Source organism: Pecten maximus, chromosome 7, assembly GCF_902652985.1.
Source record: "Pecten maximus chromosome 7, xPecMax1.1, whole genome shotgun sequence".
Classification (NCBI taxonomy): Eukaryota; Metazoa; Mollusca; class Bivalvia; order Pectinida; family Pectinidae; genus Pecten; species Pecten maximus.
The window spans coordinates 7,506,934-7,525,367 of record NC_047021.1 but is presented as its reverse complement, the minus strand read 5'-3'; the positions used below and the strand labels follow the sequence as shown (position 1 = coordinate 7,525,367).

Here is an 18,434-nt window from a genome sequence, read left to right as displayed (position 1 = left end):
AGACATGGATGGACATAGATGGACATGGACAGACATGAATAGACATGGACAGACAAGACAGACATGGATACAAGTTCTATAGTCTATGATCAGATATACCACAGCAGAAAACTGATGGTAACTAAATTGCCAGATTCTTTATCCATATCCATGCAAACATATATCAGTAAGAAAATTACAGAACTCAGATTTACTGTTGAATGAATCTTGTTATAAGTGACTTTATTAAACTTGATGTTCCTTCACTAGCCTGATACTGTAAACCAGCAGTCATTATACACACCCAGAGTCAATCTGATTACATAGCTCAAGGGCACAATACTGTATACCGTAGCTGTAAGCAGTAGAGACTAACCTTCAAAGTTGCTATGACAACATCCCTTGCTTGGAGCTCTCCTTCCAGGTAACTTAGTAACCGTAACAGGTCGGCTTTGTTCAGGTCCATCTTAGGGTGACGCTACAACATAAATCAGAAAAGTGTTAAATAACACTACACCAACATTTAAAGGAGTATTTTTTTAAACATATTACATTTTCACACTCAGATTGTCAAGGTAAAAAAAGTATACATAAATGCTTGTCGAGGCTGAAGCACATTGCACCAACTGATGATTTTAATACACAGTAGCATGTATTTATATTACAAAACATACATTTATATGTGATTAATATGATGATCATTCCATGTGTAAATTACATAACCAACATCCGATTACAAAGCATGAATTAATTAACTCTACCCTGGACACGATTCTCCTGTTTTGTGACAGTTTACCTACACTTCAATAGATGCTGACTCAACATTTGGCATTCCCCAACCAATAATGCGATGTATTATAGTTTGTTACATCAACTTCTATTATAGTTGTTAAATCATCAACAAATTATTTCCCAAAGATTCTATCAACAGCAGCTTATTGTAATCAATTTGAATATGACTAACCAAAATGTTTACATTCTGAATGATTAACTATATATAGCTAGTGTATACGGAACACTTATGTATGACTGTGCTGTATGTAAGCTGTGTTTATGTCAATTATATCATTGTACAAACACTATTGTAATTAATTATGGAGTGTTGTCAGTCATCATGAAGATATATACTGTATATGACCTTTTAAGGGCACCCCTACCCCCCCTCCCCCCCCAAGAAAAAAAAACTGTGACTGATTGTCAAAATAGTGTTCAAAAGTAATTATATATAATAACCCATATGAAATGTTTTGCTACTTTAATGTGTTCAATTTTCTTCACCCAATTAAGTCACTGGAACAGAAGTTTTCGCCTTATTTTGTCTATTCAGTGATACAGATGCCAGTACAAAGTCACAGTGCATATCCGAAACTAATGCTAAACACACATTACAACTTACTTATCGATAACTGCCATATTTATTTCAAGATCATGTAAAAGACTTAATTGATGTTGTTAACTAAATGCTGTTAAGAACAGAAAGCTAGCAAAAGACAGTGTAAATCAATTATTAGGTCAAAGACAACGATGTCTGATATGATCTGGGAAATCACCTGTGTCTATATATAGAACACAAAAGAGTTCCATTTGAACATAAATGGTGGAACACATGTTGAATATAAAATAATTACTATATGTATACAGTACCTTTGGTCCTTATGAGGTTTTTGAGTAGAACACAGTTCATACAGTGTAATGACACAAAATTGGAATAAAACATTACACCAGTGGAGACATGATAATGTTAGTGAACATAAATTGCTGTAATTATAACTACATATATATAGTCAGTGGATGACTGCTGTAATAATAACTAAATAGTCAGTGGATGACTGCACATGTACACTGGTATGCATGTATATTTTAACAAGAGGTATACATTATCACTTCCTAAATGTAAATTTAGAATTTATGTTTACTTTGCTTCAAACCAATGGCTTCAGCGCTAGCAGGGTGAGAAAAATCGCATGCGCAGGTCTAATGACTACAGCCATTAGATTGGGTTAGTGGGCAGGTTATAATAATATTGGTCACTTCTTTAAACCTTAACTTCTCTTTTAAGAAAGTAAATATACTACTGATTTATTTAAATAGACCTTGGGGCAAGTACTCTTGAATCCAAACTTGCCCAAAGGACTAGTATGCTGAAATTGTATTTCTTGCCCAATGCTTCACAATTTTAATGTTACCATGCATTCAACTTCCAGCATACAAAACTGAATTGATAAAAATGAGTTTCCTCTGGCCAACAATACTTCTTCAAGTTCAGACCCTTCATAGTGACAGTGAGAATTTTGATATATGGTGGGAGAAATGCAGATCTTTAGGGATAGGCCTCAACTTTTGGGGTAAAATTGTTGTTTATGTCTACTTAGACATGTATGTATACCTCAGAGTGGAAAAATGTAACAATGGTTTGTACAAATACAGTCAAACTTCGATGTTTCGAAGTTCAAGGGACTAATATAAAACTTCGAAACAGCAGAACTTCAAATTATTCATGGTTGACAAAAGATCAATGTTTTCTTGATAATGACCATAGCTGTTAACGTTACACGTTCTCGATGTTGATCGCCACCTGTCAGGCTCGATCAAAAAGTTTTGTTATTTACCTCAAACCCAACAAAATAAAAATATTTTTCATCAATTATACCTAAGCTTTTTATTAATTAAACAAACTATGTATCGGTTACAAAATACTTATATCACTTTAAACACATAAAGCAAAAGAAGTACAATGCACACTTATGTTAACGTTTTTCTGTTCAAGACACATGTTTACATTACATGCATATGAAATATGAAATGTTGATCAGTTGGAAAATGCATGATTGAATGACAAATAATCGATTTACATGGATATTTGATCAGTTGGAAAATGCATGATTGAATGACAAATAATCAATTTACATGGATATTTATGTATAAGTTTGAAACGTGACATTTTGAATATGAGTGAAGACAACGCTAATTGTTTGTGTTTAAAATTGATCCGCTTGTTTTACTGTTCTGTAAAATTTACTCACCGACCATTGATTTCAATGACGGCAGAGATCATCAATGTCGACTACTGGTATTTTATACCGGAGTGATTAAATACCATGGCTTCTAAATACACCATTTGGTCTGATTATTAATTAACCCCATGATTGAGAGTGACAACACATGCTATTCTTATCCTTATTGTCAGTTAGGGCATTTGTAGGAGGCGTGAAATCTTGCCGCGGGACTCACGACAAACACCTGTCCAGTGGTCAGTACAGGTAAATTTTTTGTTTGAATCATGAGCTGTGCATTTAATTACCTACAATATCAGGGTTCATACGGATTATGTCAAACTAAATTCAAGGCCTTTTCAAGGCTTTTTCAATGTCTTAATTAAATATTCAAGGCCCATTTTACCCGTCATCTAAGTCACCTTGAGAGGGAACAAGAGAATAAAAAGGCAACTTATAACTATCCACTTGATCAAAATACAACTTGACATGGCTATTCTTAACGTCTGTAGGGAAGGCGGCATATACAAAGTTGATTCCAAATGATCATTGGCCAGGGTTTCACTTATCCTAATGAAACCTTAATATTCAAGGCTTTTTCAAGGCTGTAAAGCAATTTTCAAGGCTTTTCAAGGCCCAAGGTGAAATTCAAGACTTTCTCAAGGCCCGTGCTAACCCTGAATATCATAGCTAACGGGCCATGAAAAAAGTTTGATACATGGAAAACTTTGATTTGTAAATATTCGAATCATACATAGGTTCGTTATTAGAGTTATATAGTGAGGAAATTCGGGACCAAGCAAAAAGGTTGATACAGCCAGAAATTTGAATCAACGAAGTTCGAATCATCGAGGTTTGACTGTATATATAAAAAATGTCATATCAAATACAACTTTGCAACACAGGAAAAAATCAAGACATTTACTCTTTCAGTCAGTTGAAAACTGAAAAAAAAAGAAATACCATGCATGACAAAACAAAATATCTGACAGGCAGTCATAACATGATTGTCACACCATAATACTGCCAGGAAAAAAATTGAAGGATATAAACATAAAAGTCCCAAATAGGTTTTCCCTTAATATTCATACAATGCTACTAACCTCAGACTTCCTGATTGCACATCAATTTCTAAACTAACGATGTTTCAATTATACAAATAATATTTGTGAAAAAATGTTGCACGGTTGTTCCGAATATTAAAGCTTGGTGTTAGAAAGTTAGGCTCCTGATGAACCATAAATTAGATGTTCGACTGCTGACTTGATCTTATTAAACTTGACGAAAAATAACATTTATAACAACAAAAAACAAGGGTTAGTTTAGCTTAATACATTCCAAATAATCTAAAACATTCCACTAATTCATTCGAAGGAAAGATGTAAAAACTGATACAGATGATAAGAAGCCATGGTAAAACAAGCATCCCATGGCCAATGTATACAACTTATTCACGAATCACAACAGTCGATTATTTAACAGTACAAAGAACACGCTAAATAGACACTTCTGCTGTGTGTTAGTTATAGACATCCTAAGTGATACGCTTACCTTCAATGTGTTTGACTGCAGTTTCTCCGCGGGGTCGTATAACCCCGCAGCCTGTTTGACATTTCTCGCCGCCATATTTGACGAGTAAAAGTGGCAATTTTCACAATTCTTCCAAGACTTTACTTCCGATTCTCGAATCAGATCGTCATTTTTGGATTTGCATTTGATAATAATGAGTGTCAAAGCCCAGAGATGTATACAGCTACATTGGACGGTCAAACCTCATCAACGAGACGGTTTATCGCATTGTCCGGGAAATCTAATCCTAATCATGGTCACGTGACTCAAGATACACAAGTGCTTGAAGAAAAGGTTTCGTATTTTATTTTGGGAAAATTGTTGTGTTGTATTCAGCAGTATTTGAAAAACAACGGATACCAAATCAAAAGAAATATTGTTTAAAACTGAAGAAAATTGACGTTAGCTGATAAGGACCTTGTCATTCTTTATTTACGCATAAACATACGAAACTAGGAGCCGGTAATATAGTAGCTCTACATCTCAAGTGTCACCACTTTGCTCTCGGAAGTTGTTGTTTACAAGTTTTCCTGTAGATATGAGGAGGATGCTTTCTGATCATTTTTAGTATTCGCGATAATGATATCAACCACAAGATGTTTCTTAATATACATTGACGTATTTCCCTAATGCAAAGGTGGTAAATACAGGATTTTCGTCATGGCATCTTTCATACTCATCTCTAGTGGTCCCCGTTTACTTGGCTTGTTCAACACAGTCCCGTTCGAACTAGGTCGGACATGGAAACTCTTACCGTTATTCCGAAGCTCGTCAACAATAAGCGTTAATTACAATGACATTGAAAAACCAGCTGCTGATAGTGTCTATGATAATGCCAAGCCCTTTGACGAGATCCCAGGACCCAAAGGTCTGCCTTTCTTGGGAACACTGCACCAATACAGAGGTTATTATAATTATCTCGCCAATATTTCATCGAACAAGAAGCTAGAACTGCAGTTACATAAATGCTAGTTAAAAAAAAACAACCACTCCCAAATAGAAAAAAAATCATATTCGATAATAGTCAAAGAAGGTATTGCATGTATTTTTTTCTCGGTTTTATTCTCTTTTGCCACTGCTTACTCTATTGATGCCCTATTTAGTTGACATATGTACAATTAGGTATTGATTTACCCCCCTAGCTATATATAAGTAAGTATTGTTGTAGAGGAAAATCATTTGACAGTTAAAACCATTAGAGCTTTTCAGCTCTAACTAGCTACTAACAAAGCAAAAGTTTATCTTCATAGCAAATCTTAGGGATTCACCAGACCTTCCTAGTATGGAAGAATATTACCTGGACTGTGAATGTACTAATACAGGTGGATCAGAATTATCTACCTTAAAAACAAATTGCATCTGATCATGTGAAAAATACCAAGCAATCAAATGTTATTGATTTTGATGATCAGTTGAGTACTTTAAAGATTAACAAAAAGACTGAGCATTGTAAATTGTGACATTATATATGATAGAAAATATAATATAACAACTGATATATCGGTTCCTATGTAGGTATGTAATGCAAATAACATCAAACATTTATTTAATTCATAACACAATACTTGCAAGAAAATCAATGCAGATACTTTCTTATCTTTGAAAGTAGTTAAGACTATCTACACTTGTGTTGCAGCTGTCCTGTGTCTTTTCCCCTTGTAGGTATATACTATATTTCTATTAAAAGTCAATCTGGTATCTTTATCTTTAATTCTTGACTATGTCATATCTAGCCTATTTGCTTTTACTAGTTATCTCTTTACTTTCAGGACCATTTCAAAAATTTAACATAGACCATTTCCAAGGTGCCTTACATGACCGTTACCAGAAATATGGCCCCATAATGAAAGAAACTATAGCTGGTGTAACCGCCGTCCGCTTGTTTGATCCAGACTATGTTAAAATTGTATATCAGAATGAGGGGAAGATACCACATGTAGCTCCACTTCTGGATACAACACGATTGTACAGGAGTCAGAAAAATATGTCTCCTGGCCTTGGAAACACGTAAGTGGCTCATTATATCTAATGTTTTAGTAAATATATAATCATGTTAAGTCAAAAAATAAATAATGAAGAGAGATTATACCATTAAGATTTGTAAAACCTTTCATTCAATTAATATTACATTGAAGGCTTTAATGTAGAATTAATTTGTCATAACACTACGGAATAGTAATCAAACTCACAATTGTTTCTATATACCTACATAATGTACTTAGTTTCACTTTACCTGATATAAATTTAAGGTACTGTACCTGTAAGTGATTATTGTGTACTCTAATTAGGCTAACTTGTTAAATTGTTGGAGATCATATGCAATCATTCTAATGTAGAAAATTCAAACAAGGATGTCTTACCTAAGATAATGAGAATGACTTGTGAGTGATACAGACCTATTGAGTCTTATATTGAAGTGAACAATGCAGTGCATCAATGACTATGAATATATATTTAAACACACTTTGAAAGCAAATTTTTTTGTTGTGGAAAATATTTTTAAAGTTAAATAATGATTGTGTTTGTTGATAAGTAGTTTTAAATGTACTGTGTTTACTAATAGGCACCATGGTGCCTCAACTAGGAAAAAAAATTGACAATTACAAAATGTTTAAATGACTACAAAGTTGTAAAAACAGTAAAGAGATAGTAAATTAAACAGCGGTAGGATATATAAATACTAGAAAATGTAGAGGAGACTAGGGCAAAACAGTTAGTACTTGATTTGTCCAATATTTAATTGTTATAGATTATAATGATTATACATACTTTATATCTCCAGTACTTTGAATTAGATGCTTTTGTGTCTAGGAATGGCAATGAGTGGTACAGACTAAGGAGTGCTGTACAACAGATGATGATGCGTCCCAAGGAGGTCACTGTCTATCTCCCAAATGTTCAGCAGGTTGCTGAGGAATTTGTCAACAAAGTAAGCAACTCTCTTCGTAACAAGGATGGACATGTACACAACTTCAGGAAAGAACTTGCAAAGTGGAATTTAGAATGTAAGTAAGGTTGGAGAAAATCATTCACAGATCATAAGGTTAAGTTATTTATATTTCTTTAAAAAAATGCATACAAAGTAAGACAAATTGAAAGATTATATTTTTTATGACTTAATGATGTGTCTCCTGCGGTTGTGATATTTCTCCAAATTTACTAATTGTTGTAACAGTTAAGATAGAATTTATTTTTCCAACTGTTTTAGATTTATTTTTTCTTGCAAACGCATCAACTATTCATGTTTTCCGGATCCAACACCTCATATTATTCTGGTCAATGGTGGCATCTGGGGACAATATTATGAATTTCTTTGATACCAGAAAATAACTGGTAGGCCATGGTGGCACAGTGGTGGCATTCACCTATCACCAAGGCAGCTTGGGTTTGATTCCCTAATCAGACATAATAAGGTATAGGGTCACCTACATAACCACATGGGTTTTCTCCAGGTATTCCTGTTTCCTCCCACAATAAGACCCTTATGCACTTCCATCTGGACCAGTAAAAGTGATTAATATAAGTTGATAACTTTTTATGCCCCCGCCATGAAATTTGGGGAGGGGGGGGGTGGGGGGAGTCATATAGTGATACCCATGTCTGCCTTGTTCCGTCACAATGCGTCCCTTTCCCGCCCTGATACAATGTAGTTAGCTTATCTCAGGAGCTGCTGATGCAATCCTCACCAAACTGTTTCAGGGTGTCAAGTGGCAGAAAGGGCATTTATGTCTTACAGACATTTTCTAGTTTGACAATTGTAAAGTACATGAAGTTTACATTTATATTGTAACTGGAAAATAATCGGTGATAAAATACAGAAATGAAGAAACAGAATTAAGACATAAAGCTACTGTTACTCTTTTAGTTGACATTATGTTCAGATTACAAAACTCTTGTTGACTTTTATTGTTGTTATTCTTTAAGTTAGGAAATGTTTATGGTTTCAGCCTCGGGCAGCACCTGTTTTGAGACAAGTCTTGGCTGTCTGGAATCGGGACCAGGATCTTGGACCGAGAAGATGATAACAGCCAACAATGATATATTTGCTCTCTCTACCAAAATAACATTTTCTGTTCCTTTTCACACACTGTTCACAACACCAACATGGAAGAAGCTTGTTGACGCAGAAGATTTCTTTTTCCTGTAAATATACCTTTTTTTTTCTGTTACAATTATATTAATAGTGAGATTGCATTTATGAAGAAAACATGTTTTCTTGAATTTACCTATGTAAAGAGAATTCTTCAGATTTTCATGGTATGTTTAATTTCACCTAAATTAAAGCCTTGATATAATAACGCTGAAGAATGTTTGATTTCACCTAAATTTAGGCCTTGATATAATGCTTATTAGGTTCTCTTTTCTGTTGTTGATTAACAGTTCCTTCGTGATTAACAGTTCCTTTGTGTTTATCCCTTGATGTATTGCCAAAAATTTTTGTAACATTTTGTTTGACAAATGGTAGCAGTAAATATGGTTTATTGGAGCCCCACCAAGAGCTGTGGGGAATTACTTTTTGTGTTTTGTCTATCTGTCCTTTATCTTGTTTAACTCCATCTCGTACACTATTTATCACTGGAACTTCAAACTTGTTAAATAGGATGCAGTACATTATACAAGAAAATCAGATCACTCCGACCTACATTTAGATCTTTGACCTATATCATACGTATACACTACTTGTCACTGTAACTTCATTCTTTGGGCATGGGTTCAGCTGGGTTTAGCAGTCTTTTCATGTTTCGAATGTAGGTCACTGGCCTACATTTTGACCTTTGACCTACATCAAAGGAAAAGTTTGTCTGAGCTTCATTTTCTATACTTTTCATTGGTTAAACTTTGTGTAGACACTCTATTGTTTGAAATACCCATCATATTCAATATACACAAATTCATCTGTGCATTTTTTGGTATAAAATATCACATCTGATGGGATACCCTTGTTCATCTAAATGTCTTGTCATGTATGAAACTCACACAGGAATGGTCAAAAGTTAGTGGATGACACTGCACAAAAGATTGATGATTTGGTGACCAAAGGTGAGATGGATGAGACAAAGTATAACTTCCTAGCCTACCTCCTCAGCAGGAAGGAACTCAGCTACAAGGACATCAGCATTATAACACTGTCCCTGTTTGGAGATGGATTAAACACGGTAAGGGATTCATCATACAGGAATTTAAAGGTTTCATGTTATAAAAATTACATAAATTGTGTGTTCTGTTTCAGTGAGGAGGTGGACTGAACTAAAAATATATACTCTGTACCCTTCCGTGAGATCATAATAAACTTACATATGAGTGTCCTTCCAGCTGTAGTGTTATTGTCTGGGAATGGGTACCAGGTAGTTTGTATTTTAATGCTTTTTGAGAAGGAAAAAAAACATATGGGACACCTCCTGTCTCAATGTTTGATATTGTTACAAAAAAATCACAATGTAAAACTTTGCTTTTGCAGACTGTGCCAGCAGTAATCTTTGCGCTGTATTGTTTGGCAAGGAACCCTCATGCACAGCAGTTGGCATACGAGGAGGTGTGTAGAGTCATTCCACAGGGCGAGACCATCACACCTGATATGGTAGCACGCTTGCCTTACTTAAAGGCATGCGTCAAGGAATCCTCAAGGTATACCAATGTAGCTGACATCCATGATCAACAACAAACTTAAAATAAAAGCAATGTTTATGGGTTTTTTATGAAAGATTGATATCGAGTGAGACAAAAGAGGTTTAGTGAGGAATGTTTTGTTTGTTTATGAAATAGGGATGTACCTAAATGTTCATGTCTGGTGAGGGGACGTTCAATGCCTCCATTAAATTTCATGTGTCAAGCAATTTTTATCCTTAAAATATCAAAAAGTAGACTGGCCTCGATATTGAATTTTCTCTGTCAACATATGCATTAACAAACAGACCTCAATATTGAATTTTTTAAGGGGAGATAATTCTAACTGGTTCTGAAAGTTCTATTTATTGTATTGTTTCTATGTTATATGTACTGATGAGTTGAAAGCTTAAAGTCAATGAAATGAATTGAATAATGATGGCTTCCCTATAGCCAAAACATGTCAACAATGCTCTCCTTTAAATCAGACCATTGGAGGAGTTTCTGTGTTGGGCTAACCCTTTTTACGCACACAAAAACATATTAAGTTAACACAACATTGGACATATATAATACAATACTGCTATTCATTGGTTGTATATTTCACAGACTTTATCCTATTGGCCTGGACATCAAAAGAATTCCACAGAAGAATCTAGTTGTTGGAGGATACCAGGTGCCTGCAGGGGTAAGTTTGTCAGATTTACAGGAACTGTAGAATCCTTGTCCTGTTTCAATCATCATGAAACAGTTAATTAGACATCAAGAATCTACTTTAACTTTGCAGAAACCTTATTCCTGTTAACTCTTAATAAAATACATGTTTTGAGATTTCAAAGTGCAAGTATGCAGCAAAGCAGCATGTTGTTTTTAGGATCAGTCCTTGATTTGCTGGTCTTTTTCTTTGCATACCAACAAACATAATTTTGTTTTGGTAAACTATTGGAATAAATTTCAAAATCTGTGTACATCATTTTGATACATAAAGATGTACTAAAGGTTAAGTCGCCTATGCCATATACTGGTTCTTTGATAAACACATCACTGTAACATAAATAAATACAAAAACATACATTATTTGATCAAATCATTAAGAAGAATTTGAAATCCATCAAAATAGATATATCCCTTCAGTCTTGGAGTAAATGTTGTGTAAGTGAGAATGAATGATAGGATTTATAGTAACATACTTTGATCTGTAGACGATTGTGGAGCTGGTCCCATATGTGATGTTCCGGTCACCAGAACATTTCTCTGACCCTGAGCAATTCAAACCAGAGCGATGGATGAGGGATGGGTCTGCTCTGAACATTCACCCCTATCTTCTGACACCGTTTGGTCATGGGCCAAGGATGTGTGCAGGTATTGTTTAGTTGGACTTCTTTTTTAAATTTGGACCAATATTGTTGCTTCTGATTTTTGTTTGGACAACCACAAAGGTGAAATCACACTCAAAATTGATTTCCTTATTTATAAAATTTCCAGATTGTTATAAAAATAAATTATGTATCAACACTGAAATGTAAATTAAAAGTCTCTTATATCGACTAGAGCTTTTCTGATTTATGAAATTAAGAACACTGAACCAGCTTTCATGGTAAGATCAGTATTATCATTCATAGTTTTTGTCCACAAGTCAAATTGTAACAAGTAAGTAAACTGTGTTAATGTAGTTCCTATATATTGCATGGCTTATGTTAATGTCTTCACTGTCACAGAAGTATTTATCTGCACAAACAGGTAGATATATTTAAAGTTTTATTGATACTAACAGGTAAATATATAAGGAAACTGTCAACAGGTAGCCGTCGCTGATTTTGACAAGTGAAGGTTGTCATCACTTTTTTTGGGAAGTGCTTTAAGGATTTTCTCAGACATGATGAGTAGATTTCCCTCGATCCCAAGTTGTGCACATTCAATATATTATCTGATCCAGAAAACAATGTGGTCAACAGATGGCCATATTTGATTTTGACAGTTGAAATTTGTTGTCAATATTTCTTTGAAAGTTTTCTTAGATCTTTGTTTAATTATAAAGGTTTTTCTTGTTATGAAATGATTAAGAGGAAAGAAGAGAAAGCATAGAAAAGATCAGTCTAATGGTGGTTTTAATGATATGATAATGTGTAACTGATGAATATGGGGTTTGATATATTTCAGAATTTGTACATTTATAATTATCTATCAGGTAGATTACAGTTGGTATTTAGAGATGTTTTATTCTGTGCTTGTTTTATTTTGTGTCTAACATTGGACTTTCTAGGGAGACGATTTGCGGAGCAGGAGATGTATGTATTGTTATCCAAACTGCTTCGGAAATTCACCATTGGTTGGGAAGGCGATGAGCTGGAACAGAAATTTCAGATGCTGATGGTACCAGATAAGCCAGTTACAGTGTCATTCAAGGATCGTCAGTGAGGGAGGAGAGAAATCCTTTAGAGGATCGTCAGTGAGGGAGGAGAGAAATCCTTTAGAGGATCGTCAGTGAGGGAGGAGAGAAATCCTTTAGAGGATCGTCAGTGAGGGAGGAGAGAAATCCTTTAGAGGATCGTCGTGAGGGAGGAGAGAAATCCTTTAAAGGATCGTCAGTGAGGGAGAAATCCTTTAGAGGATCATCGTGAAGGAGAAATCCTTTAAAGGATCGTCGTTGAGGGAGAAATCCTTTAAAGGATCATCAGTGAGGGAGAAATCCTTTAAAGGATTGTGAGTGAGGGAGAAATCCTTTAAAGGATTGTCAGTGAGGGAGAAATCCTTTAAAGGATCGTCAGTGAGGGAGAAATCCTTTAAATGATCGTCAGTGAGGGAGAAATCCTTTAAAGGATCGTCAGTGAGGGAGAAATCCTTTAAAGGATTGTCAGTGAGGGAGAAATCCTTTAAAGGATCGTCAGTGAGGGAGAAATCCTTTAAAGGATCGTCAGTGAGGGAGAAATCCTTTAAAGGATTGTCAGTGAGGGAGAAATCCTTTAAAGGATTGTCAGTGAGGGAGGAGTCTGAAAGATCATAATTGAGGGAGAAATTTAAAGGATTGTCATTGAGGGAGAAAACCTTTAAAGGATTGTCATTGAGGGGGGAATTTAAAGGGAGGGTGGAATTAAAAAGGGTTGTTATTGACAGGAATGTAAAGGATTGTCATTGATGGAGGAATTTCTGCCTACCAGTACATATTATTAAAAATCTCAATCAGATGTTATCTCATGTGATGAAATTTTATCAAGGATTACTTTGGAAAAAAACTCTTGTTTGATATGTTTTTACATTCTGTTTCTTTTCAAACCAATTCCATGTGATAAATGTGATACCGTTTTTACCATCACACTACACTCCATAACTATATTCATTTAATTTAAAGAAATGTAGTGTTTAAGTAGTCTATTAAATAGACTGATGTTATACATAATATTGTGTTTCCTAATAAAGAGGTTGTTGGTTGTTTTAAGAAACCAAAACGCAAATATTATTTTTGTAGAGAGTGATTTATGTTGTATTGATTCAGTTGGACTTGATTGTCTTTAGAAAAGGAGTCATTTCAGTACATAACTGTACAGGTTATGCTGATAGAGCATTTGATCTTAAATCTATCAGTATTGTGTGTAGAAAGTAAGTTTGTGATTGTCTAATTTGAACAGCTTTCATGCGAGATTTATTGTTTACTTTTAATTGATAATTTCCTTGTAATAACAGGTCTGTATCATAGTGTATGACTTGTAATAACAGGTCTGTATCATAGTGTATGACTTGTAATAACAGGTCTGTATCATAGTGTATGACTTGTAATAACAGGTCTGTATCATAGTGTATGACTTGTAATAACAGGTCTGTATCATAGTGTATGACTTGTAATAACAGGTCTGTATCATAGTGTATGACTTGTAATAACAGGTCTGTATCATAGTGTATGACTTGTAATAACAGGTCTGTATCATAGTGTATGACTTGTGATAACAGGTCTGTATCATAGTGTATGACTTGTGATAACAGGTCTGTATCATAGTGTATGACTTGTGATAACAGGTCTGTATCATAGTGTATGACTTGTGATAACAGGTCTGTATCATAGTGTATGACTTGTAATAACAGGTCTGTATCATAGTGTATGACTTGTAATAATAGGTCTGTATCATAGTGTATGACTTACTTGACTGTTTGATAGCCCCAATGCTAAACTTGACCTTTACACCCTTGCCTTCGTTATGTGTTTTAATGGATACATCATATATGATTTGTATTTTATTTTAAGCGTGTTTTTTATAGGATACAACATGCATAATCTCAACATCTTCACCGCATATTTCCCGGTGCTCTCCTTGATAAGAAATAAAATGGATGTGGAACTTTATTGTACTGTAACTGGGAGAAATACTGCATTGATAGCATGATAGTGATAATTTATATCTATGTAGGAGCAGCTTAACACCATACTGTACAGCTATATAACCCCAAAAAACCACAATTCCTGTAAAAGGCAAAGCTCATCATTTGTGCATAATTTACTGTATTTATTTCATATATAGGGGATAGATATGCAGCATTAAAACACAGTTTTTTCTTTAAATAACAAAGCTGTTATCAAATATTGGTGCAAATATTACATGTATATACAAATGGTAAAATCAAATGGTTTAAAGTCAAGGTGTATCTAAATATGGAATGAACAACGGCTTATAAATTTTTGTGAAATCTGATTACTCACTAGGATTCATTAAGATTGGAATTTCCATAAATATGAAATGTACATTAAAACGTGAAATATTTGTGGTTACTTGTTTTAGTGGTTTGAAGCTGTTTGGATGACTTTGTGGTACAAACTGTGGTTGATATCCCAATATAGTAGATCAACTGAATTTGTATTCATTTTCATGATTCAGCCATGAAAACTACAAATGTTTAAACAATGACATTTTTATGTTGTTCAGTATAACTATGTGTTAATCCGGTCATATATAAACTGGTGGTCTGATGTTTCTTTACTCTGAGGTTACATTGTAGTATTTTACTTCCCTACTGTGATACGGAAGTTAAGGAGTTGTACCCTGTGTGACAGGGATCAGCAAGAAACATACATGTTGCCTGGTATTTACTGAAGTGACCATTCTAACAGTTTCACTGTGGCTTGTTTAGATCAATTTAAAAGTTTTAAAAAATTGCCAAAATCACATATCAGCATTTTTTCCTAGTCTATTATTTTTTACAAATATTTTAAAAATTGTTTGTGGGATTTTTAAGTCCATAAGATAACTTTTGAAGATTTGAAGATACATTTTGTATTTATACTTTTGTATGTTAATGTGGGGAGGAAACTTAATGAGGAAGGATATTATCCTCCCTTCCATCTCCTATACATAAACCAGTTACCACTACATTCTATATATACTAGTGTTTTATCCCAGTATATATAATTATATACTAGTGTTTTATCCCAGTATATATAATTATTCAGATGATTACCTGTGATCATTAATGCAATACATTACTTCCGGTTCATAGCTCGATTTTACAGTTACATTTACTTTTATGAGGTTAAGCAGATTGACTAAATGGTTTGTATGTAATCAAGAGACTATTTCTAGTTTCTGTGTTGTACTGGAACAGGATTTGTACGGAGAGTTATTTCCCTTCTACGTTATCCCGGTTATGTATGTCCTGTGATATGTCGACATGCCTTCGAATGTATATGATTTACTGGTATGTTGTATTAACAAACTGTTGATTCATGAATAAGTGTGGAGGGTTTATCAGATTCCAGCCTCAGTTACCCACATCATCTTCTACTGTACTGTATCAATTAATTTGTCAGTATTATTATCTTTACCATAATAGTCCTCCTGGTGTCTGGTCCTGTGGTCTCAAACAGTTGTACATTTTTAATTATATAACCTCAATCATGTCACCAGGAAATGCATTGATCCAACATCAGGCTACAGGTTCAGTGATAATCAGTTTATTTATGTTGTTGCTATTTTTCTAGTTTTTCCATGTTATTATTTAGTATAATAGATAAAATCTTGAATTTCTACCCAGAAAAGTATTAGTTTCAATGTACATTTCTATACTCAGAAAAGTATTAGGTACTAGTTATAAGTCTTTTGATCTGATAAGAAAATATATATTATTATTGTTCTTGATGATTATTGTTTTGTTTTTGAACTTTTCTCAGATTTGCTTACCTGAAAATGATTATAAATATGTTAACTTTATAATGATGATGTAAGACTTATAATGATCTATGAAACTAGTCAAAGCATGCTAGTTTTACTTATTGTTCTTTGGATGTACCACTAATATTTTCAAAAATTCAGAAAACAGATACAGAAACATTACAACTTATTAACCTTGATTTTTCATGAATTAATATTTTTGTGACCAGTACCTACTACTGTTGTAATTTTGAAGTTTCTTAAGAACAAGATATCAAATTGGTATGGCCTCATTTATAAGTAATTCTGACATTGAACTGCTTGATCATTTTAATGTGCTCATGAAAAGCTTCACTTTTTAACCTGGTCACAAAAGAAGGCTCATTGATAGAGAGTAATAAAATTAAGCTAATTACAGACTTGGCCTTATATATTGAGATAGTTTATGTGATTGTCAGTTAAAATTAGCTTCTGATATGGTCTATGTATTAAGTACAATTGGCCATCACCTACATCAATGAATCTTATCTGGTCATCAGGGTTCATAACTACAGCAATAGCTCAAGATTCTCATTTGTAAAATAAATTAATGAATCATTCCAGATACATGTCCAAATGAAAGGTTTGAAGTTTCTTTTTTTTAATTTGTCCATAGAACAGCCTTGTTCTATCAATTCCCTGTACTAAATACATATGCCTATGGTTTAGTATACATATATAATGTTACTATAACAAAACTAATACATCCCTGTAGACATTTTCTGATAAAATAAATACATTTATAATGATTTTTCTGTGATATCTTGGGTGTATTGACAATCAAATATTTTCAGTTTTATCAGATGAACAGACATACCCTGAATCTTGTATGCAGATTTGTGTTGTTAAATAAAATCAAAGTAAAACTAAACATGATTGTTTGTGTTTTCAGTTCCCTTTTGAGTTCACCATTCTCTATCTAAACACACAGTTTATATATTGTAATTATAACAAGACATAAATGTCTTCAGTATTTTTAATCGTCTGTACGATACCAATATTCGATAAATAAAAAAGCCTTGACTACAGGTTTTGTTTTATTTGTGGACCTGCTGACCTTGATCGTGACCTTTGACCTATGTTTAGCCAAAAATCAGCTATGGTATGTTAACTATGAGATTGGGCTTTCACATTTGACATGCATACTCCTTGTCACAAAACATTTCCAGTGGTACTACATTTTGGACCTGCTGACCTCGACCATAACCTTTGACATTTCTATTAAAAAACATTAACCTCTGCCTCAGTATATTAACCGTGCAGAACAGGGCTTTTCATATTTGACACGAGTGTTCCTTGTTACAAGACCTTTCTACATACAAGGTATTATATTTGCTGACCTTGAATGTAACCTTTGACCTACTGGTAAGAAAATAATTCTGAATTTCATTTTTAGCTCACCGGTAACGAGTAACCGAGAGCAAATGCTGTCACCCTGGCGTCGGCGTCCCACCCCAAAACTTTACAGTTTTTGGGGTAAGTTTTTGGAAAGCTTGTAAGTCCAAAAGTATACACCTCATGCCCTTCTAATTTGATTTATACATTCATTAGAGGTCTAGGAGTGATGTTATGGCAAAATCATCAGAAAAAAAATTGTGATTTTTTCGCGTTTTACCATTTTGTGGACTTAACTTTTTTGACACAAAAACCCACTTTAAAGATTTTGGGGGTTAGTTTTGGAAAGCTTGTAAGTCCACACCCTTCTTATTTGGTTTTTACATCCATTAGAGGTCTAGGAGATATATTATGTGACATACAATTTTAAAATGACATGCTTATACATACATAAAAAAATGAATGCCTTGTGTGATTGCTGCCGCCGGTGAGCTTTCGCAATCATTGATTGCACTTGTTAACCCACTTGCCAAGCAATGTTGTCTTCTAACAACTCTTGCAGTATATCCAACATACAGCTAGAATATGATGTACATGAATACCAAGACTGCTTTTTCTGTTCAAATTGAGGTTACATTGATTACTACACGATTGTAGGCGTTTCTGTTTGTGGCCAAACGTCATATATGTAGCTGATACATGAAATGGTGGCCAAGATGTCTTCCAGAAATCTGTACAGGTATTTCAATGTCAAGGCTGCATTCATTTCAAATGTTTGACT

General features: G+C 34.1%; 2 protein-coding genes across 2 annotated transcripts in view; one reads left to right on the top strand and one right to left on the bottom strand.

Moving 5' to 3' along the window:
• Positions 1 to 4,806, bottom strand: part of LOC117331024 (cortactin-binding protein 2-like) — a 59,035-nt gene extending 54,229 nt beyond the window's left edge. The window contains exons 1-2 of the mRNA XM_033889617.1: positions 4,524 to 4,806; positions 356 to 457 (exon numbers count right to left, since the gene is read on the bottom strand). Coding sequence (XP_033745508.1) covers positions 356 to 457; positions 4,524 to 4,598 — 177 coding nt within the window. The 5' untranslated portion in view covers positions 4,599 to 4,806. The remainder of the gene's footprint in view (positions 1 to 355; positions 458 to 4,523) is intronic.
• A 206-nt stretch (positions 4,807 to 5,012) lies between these two features.
• Positions 5,013 to 17,189, top strand: LOC117331479 (probable cytochrome P450 CYP44). Its single transcript, XM_033890207.1, has 9 exons — positions 5,013 to 5,445; positions 6,311 to 6,548; positions 7,353 to 7,546; positions 8,489 to 8,684; positions 9,523 to 9,697; positions 10,000 to 10,166; positions 10,755 to 10,833; positions 11,348 to 11,507; positions 12,409 to 17,189. Exons 1-9 carry the CDS (start codon positions 5,202 to 5,204, stop codon positions 12,561 to 12,563), a joined length of 1,608 nt encoding a protein of 535 aa, XP_033746098.1. The 5' UTR covers positions 5,013 to 5,201; the 3' UTR covers positions 12,564 to 17,189.
• Positions 17,190 to 18,434: the final 1,245 nt, after the last annotated feature.